The 14,412-nt window shown below is 34.4% G+C and overlaps 1 protein-coding gene across 1 annotated transcript; it reads left to right on the top strand.

The window, feature by feature from the left end:
- Positions 1-4,831: 4,831 nt before the first annotated feature.
- On the top strand, positions 4,832-13,526 carry LOC107851637 (ras-related protein RABC2a; the record flags this gene model as incomplete). The annotated part of the gene is given in 6 exon segments (XM_016696721.2): positions 4,832-5,044; positions 7,818-7,886; positions 8,050-8,115; positions 8,402-8,523; positions 8,912-9,040; positions 13,067-13,526. Coding segments are annotated over 6 exon segments (654 nt in total). The 3' UTR covers positions 13,178-13,526.
- Positions 13,527-14,412: the final 886 nt, after the last annotated feature.

The raw sequence follows: 14,412 nt of genomic DNA, 5'->3' as shown, positions 1-14,412 counted from the left end.
ATTGTTTAGGAACAATACTGAGCCGAGTTAACTTCAAGTTTGGGATAACTCGAAGTGGGTTCAACAGTCAAGGGTGATTGTTGAGTCATAGGAATTAGAGTTTAGGATTCCTAGTTGCTGAGTTATAAGAATTAGAGTTTATGATTCCTAGTTATTGGGGTATAGGAATTAGAGTTTATAATTCCTATTTGTTGGTTACAAGTGTTTTGTAATCAGTCGTTGTTGAGGCTCAGAGTTGTTTAGTGAAGTTGGGGTTAAATCCTGTAGAGGTGCAGGTCGTGGTTTTTACACCTTTTTGAGCTGGGTGTTTTCCACGTAAAATTCATTGTGTTCTTTACTTACTGTTTTACTGCTTCCCTGGAACACGTCAGGCAACCCGATCCATAGGTAACTTTTACGTTAAAGTCACTGATCAGTAGGACACGTACTCTAACATCACTGAAACATAGCTTTTGTTGGGAAACTATTATGGCACATAGTGATGAAAGAAGATACACAATGAATTAAATGGATTCATGGAATTTACTTAAAGGGTGCTAATATTTGGACTTATTAGGCTCCAACAGACAGTAGCTGATACTGAAGGAAGCTGAATTCTCTGAAAGAGTGTATGATCAACTGATATGTGAATGTTAGATTTATACTTACAAAGACAGGGAAATATTCAATCACTAGAGGTTACATGGCTTTTGTTGGCAATCAGGAGGAAATGAAAGTGGCAGAACTTGTATGGAGCAATAATTCATTACTAAAGCAAGACTTATACATATGAATATTTCGGTGGAGAATAATATATGTTGCTTATGTGAGTCACAGGAGATGGAAGCAAGTCATCATTTATTTGTTACATGTAGCTGTTTAGAAAAATAAGAAAGGAGCTGTTGAGTTGGGCAAATTTTCAGCTACCACCTAGTGAATTGACTTAAGGATTAGCAATGGTTAAGAAAAGACACTGGAAGAAGTTTAAGAAATAAGCAGCAGCAGCAATATTGGGAAGTATGACATATCATATGTGGTAAACAAGGAATTGGAAGAAGCTTCATAGAGGGCCCCAAGTGCAGCAATTAGAATTAATAGAACAGGCCAAAAGAGAAACAGTAACACGAGTTGAATGCTTTCAGAATTCAAGAAAGGTATATAGAAGTAGAGGATATTGACAACAGTTATGTATATAGTTACTCTGGAGTTATGATTTTCTGAGGTTTGGTGTTAACACATTAAGATGTTGACGTCAAGTGCTTTTAGTTTGTATCTTTGTTTTGTTGGTTAATGCAGGGGTGTACACAGGTTGGATGGTTCGGTTTTTATTAAAAAAAAAAAACTAAATCAATCATGTCGGTTTATTAAAACTATAAAACAAATCAAATTAACATAAAATTAATTTTTTCGGTTTAGGTTATAGTCGGTTTTTTTGGGTTGTCGTTTTTTTTTTTTTGATTTTTTTTATAATCTTTAGTTTTTATAATTTTATTGTGATCAAAGACTAGATCAAATATGTTTTCACTCATGTGCTAATGAAAAATCATAATTATGAAAAAATGAGGAGCGGAAAACTCTGGATCATTTAATTAACAATTAATGGACAAATATTACAACTGAATGACCCAAATCTAAATATATATCTACATCTACTTTCAAATTATTGAATTACTAAAACTAGTTAAAAAAGTAGATTATAATTAATATTTTATGTATAAAAATGTTTGAATATTATATATATATATATATATTATGCCGGTTTGATTGGGGTTCGGTTTGACTTTTTTTTGGTCAACACCGAACCAAACCAAGAATGGTCGATTTTTTTTCTAACGCCAAACCAATCAAACCAAACCAGAAGTCGATTTTTTTTCTCGGTTTGGTTTGGTTTGGTTCGTCGGTTCGGTTTGACTTGACGGTTTGGTCTGTATACTCCTAGTTAATGGTATTCACAATTTTACCAAAAAAATAAAATATATATATTTGATATAAAATGTAAATAATGAAATCACTTATTCATTATAAATAATTTACTCATTTTTTTCATATTTCAAAAATTCAAAAATCCTCTCTACGCGATAAAGGGAAAAAGGAAAAAGGATTTTTAGTTTACAATATGTATTAACCCAACCAACGAGACAAGTCAGACAACTAACACTCTTGTTTGGTTAACTAAAAGTATTCAATGAGATCATCTCAATAAATAACTGCTTGGGGTTGGTTCAATTAGCAACTCAATATTCAATATGATAAATAATTGGCTTGCTATATCGATAATTTATTAAATTTATCAATAAAATTAATTTAGAAACTCAAATTACATCATATTTTAATTGAACATCTAAATACTTAATAACTTATTTCTATTAAGTTATTATGGTTCAAGTTTTTGAAATTTTGTCTTGCATATTCTCAAGCATCTAACAAGTAGTTAAGTTAATCAAATAAAGTATGTCATCTCATTAAAATGAATCATTAACATGTGTTCAAGTGGTCGATTGAAATAAGTTGTTATTTGAGTGCCGAAGTGAAAATTCTTATAATATCGACCTTCCCATAGTTTTGAATTTACTCATGTTTTTATATTTATTTTTTAAATTGCTACTTAAAAAAGACTTTCCAAAATAAATAAAATTCAGAATTTGACCAAACAAAGTATAGGTTTACTGTTTGGATCGTTTGGTAGAGTGTATTGAAAAACTAATACATGCATTAGTTTAATGTGTATTACTAATTGGTATACTTTTGCGCCCTAACATTAATTATACACTATATTGTGTGTTGAGGTATGTATTACTAATACCTCAAAATCCATGGTATTAACAATGCAATGGATCCAATACATGCATTATCATGATTAAAGACACTATTATCCTTCAAAATTTTTTTTACATCCTTTCCAACATATATATGAAGAATATTTTTGTAACAATTTTTTTTTTTAGAAATTATTTAATTCATGTTATTTTTAATACATCAAACCAAACACTATATAAGAAAAATACAATTATAACTAATGCCAACATAGCTAACACAAGCATTATTAATATAAATATTACTTACACACCATATTTTACATTATTCTTATACACTCTACCAAACGACCCCTAAATTCAACATTACTCCATATGGACGAACAAACAAAAATTCAACTAATGTTTTAATATTGTTTCAAATTATTATATAACTATTTAAGTCAATTTAATAGTTTAAATTTCATGATTAGTCAAATGATGTTACAAAAACACTATCATTACGGAAAGAGTTTTTAATACGTAAAATATCTCCTATGAATGCACGAAACCTGGAAAACTTTCAAACGAAAGAAGACAAATGATAAATGCCAAAAAAATAGCAATACAAAATAGAGGCGCCTGATTTGGGAGACAATAAATCTTCTAAATAAGTTTGATTATTTTATCGAAAAGCGATTTTAAAGTGTTTGAGTTTTTGCCGTCATTTTCTTATTATATTTAAGTTTTATTTTTTCTTAAAAGGAAAATGAAAGTTACCATAATTACTTTTATTTTTTTTGAAATAAAAAAAATATAATTCTTTTTCATATTTGGCTAACCTCTTTCTTGGATGAAAAGTTTTGGACATTTATAAATAGAAGACCCCTTCTCATACCATAACATAATAGCATCCATAATATAGTCTTTCAAGAGTCTCGTTTAGGGGGAGATTTCTCCCAATAAATTTTAGGATTTTCAATTTTATTTTTAATATGTAGGCCGTTTGGCCAAATCATATCCAATAATATATTTTTACTTTAATTTTTCATATGTCGTCTTATTTATCGTCTCATAGTTTGCAACTTTAAACTTCCGCATGACGCCCTCTCGATTTCAAATCCGACATAAAGAACATTATTTAATATCTACTTTTAACTGCTAATTATTGATTAATAAAAAAATAATAATAATAGTAATATATTCTAATGAAATTTCATAAGTGAAATATGGACAGGATATAACTTCACAAATTTTAATTTTATTTGTGAAGATAGTAAAGTTGTTTCATAAAGATCATCCAAGCACGATAAATCAAAATAAATAAGAAAAAAAATATATCAACAAAGAAAATGTGACGCTTAATAAGAAAAATAGAGCTTAAAAAAAATAGTAACTGAAATATAAAATCTAATATTACTATAGACACAATGCTACTATATTTTCACTAAATCTAATCCCGTCGAAAGGAAAAACAAAACTAACAATTTATTAACTTTTTATCCTAATCACGATTTATGTACCCAAAACTACTTCCGCCGAAAGATAAAATTCAACTATCTATTAATTTTTTTTTTTAATCTTAATCACGACTTTCATATCCTAAACCTAATCCTGCTGAAAAGAAGGAAAAAACTCAACGATTTACTAACCTTCCATTCTAATAACGACCTTTATACACTGACCACTTATATCTAAAGATTATATCATTGATAAGTTAAAGTTAGTCATATCCTGTCTAATTATCTTTTCTCAATATCGTATGCCCATTTTGCATGACAACACAGCACAGTGGGTCCCATAAATGAGATCAGCATCTTCCTGTGCCGGCGCGTGTACAGATCCTCCACACAAATGTCTCCATGAAAAGACAACATTTGTCCTAAACAATATTCTTACTATTTCACCCGCCAACTCCAAACTCTTCTATAGTACAGTACTTTCCTTTTTTTGTTTTTTCAAAAACTCCAATTTTTTTTTAATTACATAATTCAAAAAAAATAAAAAATCAATATCCACTGTTCATTTTCAAATTTAATTTGGGGTTTTCTTTCTTGTTTTCAACGACAACTTAGAGAGAAAATTTTTTGAGATAAAAAAAAGTGAGATATTTTTTTTTTCTTGGAAGTGTTTTAAGTATGTGTACTTAAACTTAGTGATTTTTAAGGTTGTCTTGATGATGGGTACGAGGAAGAATAACAACGTTGGATTTACTACCAGTTATGATTATTCATTCAAGATTCTACTTGTTGGAGATTCTGGTGTTGGAAAAAGTAGTCTTCTTCTCAGCTTTATTTCTAAACATCCACCTCAAGACCTTTCACCTACTGTTGGTAATAAAAATGAACATCCTTTTTTTTATAGTTTTAATAAATTTATTATGTCTGAAATTTTGTTCTAATGGTTGTTCTGTTGATGGATTTTGATCTTTGTTGGAGACTCCCCCGTTTCATTTTACTTGGTCTATCTTGGTACTCCCGTTAAGAAAATATTTATTAGGTAGTTATTTTATTAAACTATGACTTATTAGTTATACTCTGATAATCTAAATTTGACTAGTAATAATTTATGTATTCATTTAATGGTAGGGGTAATATTTGATGAAAACGATTAAATTTTATTAATTGGATAAGTAAATTGAAACAACTATTTTCGGTAAGGAGCCCCGGTATATGTCATATTTGTGCAACTGGTTGTTCTGTTGATGGATTTTTTTTTAATGATTGTTTCGCTTGAACTTTTGATCTTTGTTGGATATATGTATGTCATGTTTGTGCTTTCTATTCTTTTGGTTGTGTTTGGTTGAGTTTGATCGAAAACAACATCTCTGCGTTAGTAAATTAGGAGTAAGACCGCATACGGACCACCCTCTCTAGACCCCACAGGGATTTTTTGTTGTTGGTTGAGTTTGATTCTAATAATTTATGTGCCATAGGCAGAGCTAGAATTTTGAGTTGATGGATTTTGGATTGTAAAAAAATTGCAGTTTATTGGATTCTTGATAAGCTATTTGTACATATTAAGTGGAATTTTTAAATATAAATGCAGAGTTTGATCCGAAGCTACTAGTTTTGCCGAACCTACAGGTGGAACTAGCTATACCACCGCCCCTGATTTTCGCTATGGTAATCTTCAGGTTACTAAACCTGTATCATGTGCCAACTCTTTTTGGTTCCAAATATTAGTTGTTTGGCAAAACTCGATTTGTTTTAAAATATTTGACCTTTCCGTGCCACAGGCGGAGCTAGAAGTTTGAGTGAATGGATTCCGGATTCTACAAAAATGCAGTTTGTTGGGTTCTTGATAAGTTATTTATACGTAGTAAGTGGAATTTTTAAATACAAATACATAGTTTTGAGTCAAAGCTACTACTAGTTCCGCTGAACCCATAGGTGGAGCTAGCTGTAGCTTCACCCCTGATTTGTGCTATATTGTTCTTCAAGTTACTAATCTAGGAACTGGACTTGTATTTTATGTCTGTAGGCCGCAAATGGGCGTGTTGGGCTGAATTTGGGGGTGAAGATAGGTTGAGTTAATAAATGAGCGGATCAATAATCAACCCAAACTTAGGCGTGTTGGTCGAGTTATGATTTGGTGGACTAATTTTGCCACCTCTAATTATGTCCTACTCCTTCCGGTCCCAAATATTAGACGTTTAGGCAAAACTTGATTTGTTTTGAAATATTTCAACTATTAGCTAAAAGGGCTATTGTGGCCTTTTTTCCCCAAATACATACTTAATCCTCTAATTAGTGGAGTGTTAATTAAGATGAAATATTTAGTGAAGAGATTATTAATGTCTTTTCGTATAAGGGTGGTGCAACAAAAAATGGAAATCAGCAGGATGTAGTGATCAATGAGTCTGGCTGGCGTATCTCTTGAAATTGATGTGATTGCTTGTTTATGGGAAGAGAATTATGTATTCGTTGTACTTGCGATGCACTTAATTTCTATACCTTTTACATCTTCCTATACTAGATTGTGACGAGTTGAAGTTTAGAGCGGTAAGACTAGCATTTTTCTGCCGAAAGAATGAAGACAGAAGTGGATTTAGGATTTTAAGTTCATGAATTCTTAATCTCCCCTCTTTTTGCATATAGGTTTGGGATACGTCATTTTGTATATATTAACTGACTTTTTAAATGCAAATATAGGGTTTGAGCAAATGCTATTGCGTCCTATTGAATCCGTAACTTCAATTACCGAAGGAGTTTAATTGGAGAAGCCTATTAAATGGAATTAGATAGTTGAATTTGTGGGGGTGGAGCTTAAACTTACCATAAATGGACTGTTTTACTGAGAGAACCAATTGTTCCGAATTTAATGGAAGATTTTTTCGGTGTTGAGGTTTGAACTCTTATTGGACGAGAGATGGTGATCGATACCAAGTACTGGAATTTGCTCTGCACCTAAAATTCTATAACTGTGATAATATATTTGTGATCGTGAGACTTGATATAAGAAATTCATCTATCTGAGAGCTAGGAACGCTTTGCGTAATGGTTAAACTTGTTTTCTGTTCCCAATTTAAGGTTATAATCATCGAGTTTCTCCATGTCGAGCCCCACAATAGTAGTCCTATATGCTACGACTTTATCGCGTTTTGCATCCTTACTTACAAGGACCAATCTAATAACAATTTTCACCATTTTGGAAAAGCAAAGATAATTCCTTGTGGTTCCCTAGATGTGGCTTGCTTGAGCTAATGCCGTAATAGCTCATACGGTCAGAAATATTTAAAAAGATACTGTGTAGTAACTATGACAATTTTTCATATGCAAACAGCAATGGCCGTCTCATATTTCATGTGAGAACGTCGTCTCATATTTCATGTGAGAACGTAATCTTTATCATGATATACGTGGCACATAATTCACCCTTTCCTTGTTCTTTGTTTTAAGAAATCGGTATTTCCTTTGGTCTCCTAAAGATAGTCCAACTACGTTGGGTAATATTCCTAGGTAATTTTTCTTGTTTTCTCTCCAGAGTCTGAAAATTGCTTACAATAGTTTTCAGCTATCGTTGATGGATTCTTGTTCAATTATTACTTTGATTACCAAAGGAAATGGTGAACGGATCTCTCACATTTTATTTATAAATGTCAAGGTGTGGACTTCAAAATCAGGATGCTAACGGTTGGCGGCAAGAGGTTGAAGTTAACAATTTGGGATACAGGTAATAAACGTACTTTTAACCTTATGCTATTTTACTGAAGGTCTGTGTTTTTTTTTTTTCTAAAAATGGACAGACGTAAAGATGTAGTTACTTAACTTATACTTTTTAAAAGCTTTCTTACCTATTTAAGACTATGCTTCTTAGTATTGTTTTATCCCTGCAGCTGGACAAGAGAGGTTTGGGGCATTAACAAGCTCATATTATCGAGGGGCTCACGGAATAATACTAGGTAAGACATCAGAGATAATTGCTCTCACTTTGTGAGGATTATCAGATCTCCTTTTCAATTGTTTCTTTCATCGAGGATACATGAATATCTTCCTCAAGTTGTCTGGGTGCTTCCCAATTCTTATTTTACTCGTTTGCAAAGAACTATGATCATTAGATATGTGGCGTAATATATGTCATTGCTACGGGAGTGAACTGCTAAACAATGTTATTTGAACTTGTCCTTTTCATGGAGGTCCTAGTTGCTACGTTTAATGTAAACTGACGTTGATATTTTCTGATCTTAGTGTATGATGTAACAAGGCGAGAAACCTTTACAAACTTATCGGAAACCTGGGCGAAGGATATTAAGTTTTACTCCACGAATCCCGAGTGTATCAAGATGCTAGTTGGGAACAAAGTTGATAGGGTGAGTATGGCTTATCCTTTTGTATCATGATGACGTCAAACGTTAGGTAATCCATTCATTTTGTTTGAATTTATCGAGGAAATAGGATGAGGAACATATATGGAATAGTGGTTCATTTGTATATGAAAAAAGTCTTATTTACGACTTGGCAGAGAACTACTAAAACAGTGAGATCCTTCATATCTGTGGTATTCAGTTTTTTGAAGTTGGAAGTACTTCATACTTTGCTTTTGACGGCCAAAAATATTGCTAAAGCCACTTTGATCATCTATAATTTTCCGGCCCATCAACCATGCTCAAGTTCTCATCTTAAAATATATGAACGAAAAAACAAACCCAAGCTCAATTACAGTGAATTTGCTCATTTTACTGACAACCTTATTTCCAGGAGAGTGAAAGGGCTGTAACGAGAGAAGAAGGCCTGGCATTTGCCAAGGAGCACAATTGTTTATTTCTTGAATGTAGTGCTAGGACGAGAGAAAACGTGCAACTGTGTTTTAAAGATCTCACACTGAAGGTACTCCTCGAAACCTCTTTCACTTCACTATTGTTTTAAGATGTAGTAGATCGTAGTTTCTTGTGGCCACGTCTATAGATGTTTGGTTTGCCAATTAGACATACATAAGTAGAGGTAAACAAGAAAGGGCTAGCAAATATGGGTAATATCTTATTAGCAAACCACGTTCATTGTGCATTATTTGTCCCCAGTTTGTGTCAAACCTTTAAAATTTGGGGAGCAGTACAGGGGCAGACCTAGGTTTAAAACTCTGGTGCTTGGGCACCCGTTAAATCCGACACAGAATAAGTATAATTATATTTAAAAAAATGTATAAAAATTGATATAAGATGGAAAAAAAACACTCATTAAACCAAGAAGATAGCTGGGTGCTTTTATTTTCAGGCGGAACCTTAAAGCTTTGGGTGTTAATATGTGTGTTTGAACCTCTCGAACACCCACGACCCTTAAATTCTGAATCCACCACTGGAACAGTATATTGCCTAACTAGGCTACTAGATCCCTACTTTGTATGGAGCAGTATTCTCGTTTCTTATTTTGCAACAAATGCATACTATCAATGTGATATCCAAATACTACAACAACAGCAACAAAACAAGTGAAATCCCGCAAGTGGGATCTGGGAGGATATGCCGACCTTACACCTACCTCGTGGAGGTAGAGAGATTGTTCCCGGAGGATTCTCGGCTTAAGTACAACAGATCAAAGTAGGTATGAAAAGGAAAAACGACAGTGAATAAACATAGCAACTAATGAGAAAACTGTAACAACAATAAAATAATAAAATAGTGTGATAACCGAAACACAATAAACAATGGATGATGACAGAAATCAAAAGCCAGAGACTACAAGGATAAGGCTAATACTACTAGAGACACCACCAAGCTTAAAACGTCGAAAAGCAAGACAATACTCCACTACCTACCAACACCATAAATGTGATTGTTAATAGAACTTTATTGAAAGAAAGAAAGGCTAAGGTTTACAATATAATCTGAAAAGCATAAAAACTAACTAAAACAAAAGTAGGCTATATATATACATAGCCAATAACCTAAAGATCCATAAACTAAAGGCCCAATAACATATGGGCTAACATCCCCCCTCAAACTCACAATGCAACAGCAATAAGCATTGAGAGTTTGTCACACAAAAAACGAAATCGAGACGCCGACTGAGCCTTCGTAAAAAGGTCAGCAATCTGCAAAGACGATGGAACAAAAGGAAGCGATATGGTCCCGAGCTGTAAATGATGACGGGTGAAGTGACAATCAATCTCAATGTGCTTCGTACGCTCATGGAAGACAGAATTCTTTGCAATTTGTACCGCACTTTTGTTATCACAATGCAGGGGAGTAGGCATAGAAATGTGAACCCCCATATCTGCAAGAAGCCAACGTAACCAAATAATCTCACATGTAGTCACAGCCATAGCACGATACTCAGCCTCCGTGGAAGATCTAGAGACAACATCTTGTTTCTTGCTTTTCCACGAGATTAAAGAGTCTCCAAGAAACACACAAAAACCAGTGGTGGATTTACGATCATTGCGATCTCCATCCCAATCAGCATCACTATAGGCTCGCAACTCGAGAGATGACGTCGAGGGAAACAAGAGATTCTGAAACTGAGTGCCACGAAGATACCTTAGAATACGAAGTACAGCTCCCCAGTGAACAGAAGTAGGAGCAGTAACAAACTGGCTAACAACATGAACTGCATGTGCTATATCTGGACGAGTAACCGTAAGATAAACCAAACTACCCACAATAGTCCGATAAAGACTCGGATCTGATAATGGAACACCATCACTAGGAGAGTAACGTGCATTGGTTTCAAGGGGAGTATCTACAGTCCTGTTGTCAGAAAGACGCGCCCCGTGTAAACAAGTCAGATATATACTTAGTCTGAGAAAGAAGATACCCTTTCTTAGACTGAGCCACCTCAATACCCAGAAAATAACGCAGCAAGCCCAAGTCCTTCATTGCAAATCGATGAGCCAAATCATGCTTCAATAACTCAATACCACTATGATCATCACCAGTAATAATCATATCATCTACATATAAGGACAATAGAATTCGCCCTGCACTTGTACATCTAACAAACAATGCTGAATCATGGTTACTCGGGACAAATCCAAGGGAAGTAATAACAGTGGAGAATTTCTCAAACCAAGCACGAGGGGCTTGTTTGAGACCGTATAAAGCTTTTCGAAGCCGACAAACTTCACCTGGCTGGTGGTCAATACCTGGGGGAGGAGTCATATAAACTTCCTCGTGGAGATCACCGTTCAGAAAAGCATTCTTGACATCCATCTGAAATATCTTCCACTGTCGAACGGATGCAACAGCAATCATAGTGCGAACAGTCGTCATCTTTGCTACGGGGGAAAAAGTCTCCTCATAATCCATACCATATTGTTGTGAGTACCCTTTTGCCACAAGTCTTGCCTTGTATCGCTCAACAGACCCATCAGACTTTGTTTTTATCTTATACACCCATCGACAACCAATCGCATGCTTACCAGGTGGGAGAGTAACCAAATCCCATGTATGTGTATGATGAAGAGCAGCAAGTTCCTCAGCCATAGCATTCTGCCAAAGAGGATCAGACACAGCCTCTCTATACGACTCAGGTTCAGACAAATGATGTATGTTTGCAATAAAGGAAGCAAATGAGGCTGAATATGTAGAATAGGAAAAATCTGGCAGTTTGGTGGACTTACAAGGTCGAGTAGACCTCCTCAGAGGTGGTGGGTCTCCAGTCTCAACAGTCGAAGGAGCAGACTCAGGCACAGGCGAGGCTGAAGCACTATCAGGTGGCACACCAGAAGGCATGGATGAATCCGGAACTGGAACCTCTATGTCAATCCCAAAGGGATCAATAAGCCGAATATCTGACTTTGTCACATCATGGGTTTTAGCTGGAATGGAATAAAAAGGAATATGTTCCAAAAAAGTGACATGTCGTGAAACATATAATTTCTGACTTACAGGATCATAGCAACGATATCCTTTTTGTCCAATACCATACCCCAAAAACACACATATAGCTGATTTTGACCCTAACTTATTTCGTTCAACATGAGGACGAAGAACAAAGCAAGTACATCCAAAAACTCGTAATGCAGAATAATTCGGCGGGTGACCATATAGTTTCTGCGTTTCATAAGATACACCCAGGTATAACGAGTATAGTCATCTATAAACGAAACATAATAGGTCGATCCACCCTTAGTGGATACTGGCGCTGCCCCCCGTACCCCCCAGCGAACTCACCGCGGAGTTCGATCCGCGCAGTAGATGCCTGCTACAAAATCTTCAACCAACAAATCAAAGGACATGGATCGAACTAGCTTTGATACCATGTTAATAGAACTTTATTGAAAGAAAGAAAGGCTAAGGTTTACAATATAATCTGAAAAGCATAAAAACTAACTAAAACAAAAGTAGGCTATATATATACATAGCCAATAACCTAAAGGTCCATAAACTAAAGGCCCAATAACATATGGGCTAACAGTGATATCCAAGTGTTGCATACAAATGGAAAACCAATCAATCCTGTGATGGATTGGAGAAAATTTTTCTGCTCAAAGCCTGCTGATTGTTCGTGGACAAAGCCTCCCGTATATTAAATACAAGAATTCTGCTATATCTTTTCATTATTTCTACCCTTCCAATTATGTAGTATTGTATCTAGTTATTTCAAAACTGCAGAGAAATTAATCTTGTGCACCTATTTTCTGAGCTGATGTCTTAATTGCTGAAAACTTAAATTACGAGACATTGCCAAGTACGAGCTCCGCACTAAGCTTTTTCTCTCACTTTAACGATTATGGGTTGCTGGTATGTAGTTCAAAGTATCTTAAGGTTCATGAACTCCGGGAGCTAGTATCGTAAGCGTTTCTTTTTAAACATATTAAGGTTCTTCAACGCCGCAAGCTAGTTATTGCAGCTTGATTCCTTACACTAGTGCTTCGAGCGAAGATGTTTTACTAACTGCTTAAATTTTGGCTTACAGATACTGGATGTACCAAGTCTAGTGGAGAAAGGTTCTGCAGTAGTGAAAAACCAACTCTTGAAACAGAAAGAAGTGCATAAGTCTCAACGGAACGAAAGTTGTTGCTCCTAGCTAGTTGAAATACTTGCTACATGCAACTGTGAGTAGATGTCGTAAACTTGCTATACTCATTAGTCATTACGAGGATGTGCAGTCGAAGAACAAGTTCATCATACGATCTAGTGAAGGTGCTTTCTTTTTTTGTGCTGGCCATAGCTAGATTTTGTTCGTGTATGATGTAGATATGAAAATTCTTTTTTTTTTTTTTGCTCATTTGTTAAAATCTTTTACAAGAAAGGTGTCATAATAGCGCCGCTATATCTCACGGGGAGATGTAGAAGTTTTGTACCAAAACAATTTTGTGGCTTATAGAAAGTTCAAATTTTTTTAAAAAAATGTACAAGATAAATGTGTTATAGTGTCTGTATCGATCTCGTGGAGAGGTGTGAGTTTTATAACAAAATTCTGGGCTTGTACATAGTTAAGGAACCCCCCACCCCCTGCCCCCCCCCAAATTCCCTCGTCCCACTGGGTGTGTTGGTTTCTAAGTGATGAAAATGAATGGAAAAACGACAGTTTGTATGGTTGTATCACCGGGAATACGATCGACCTCTCGATAGCCATTTCGGAAGTAATGTGAAGGGCAAGAAGATGAATATAAAGCCAATAGTAGGGATGTGTATCGGTCGGTTCGGTTTGATGTTATGTGTTATTGGTTCGGTTTATCGGTTTTTGATTATCGATTGGTTCAGTTTATCGGTTTTTGATTATCGATTTTTTATCCTTAACGGTTCGATTTTCGGTTTAACCAATAAGAAAATACTTATAAAATAAAAATAGTAACAACTAACATAAAAAAAAATAAAAATCTTAGTTACTGTCAAAATTCTACGCAATGTATTTTAGTTTACAAAAATCTTCAAATTTGAACTGAATGTTAGTTAGAAAAAAATATAAATCATAATTGTTGGAAGCTATTAATGCTTCAAGCTTTTCAATACGATAATAGTCGAGCTTTATATTGTACCTTTGTTGTCCTGAATATGTTAATACTTTGTGAATTACTGAATTGTGAATAAGTGGTGCATATAATATATATACATACACATTTCTATATTATAGAAAAGTTGGTTTCGACATGGGATGGAAATGACACAACAAATTTATTAATTTGATCATTCACTTCAAAAGTTGATAATTACTATTATAAAATTATACAAAATATACAATAGACAACTTTATACGTGTATTCACCATAAATTTTCTACCAAACACTTGAAAATACCATCAATCAACAATACAAAATA

This window comes from Capsicum annuum, chromosome 12, assembly GCF_002878395.1.
Source record: "Capsicum annuum cultivar UCD-10X-F1 chromosome 12, UCD10Xv1.1, whole genome shotgun sequence".
NCBI lineage: Eukaryota > Viridiplantae > Streptophyta > Magnoliopsida > Solanales > Solanaceae > Capsicum > Capsicum annuum.
This window is presented reverse-complemented; position numbering and strand designations above follow the sequence as displayed.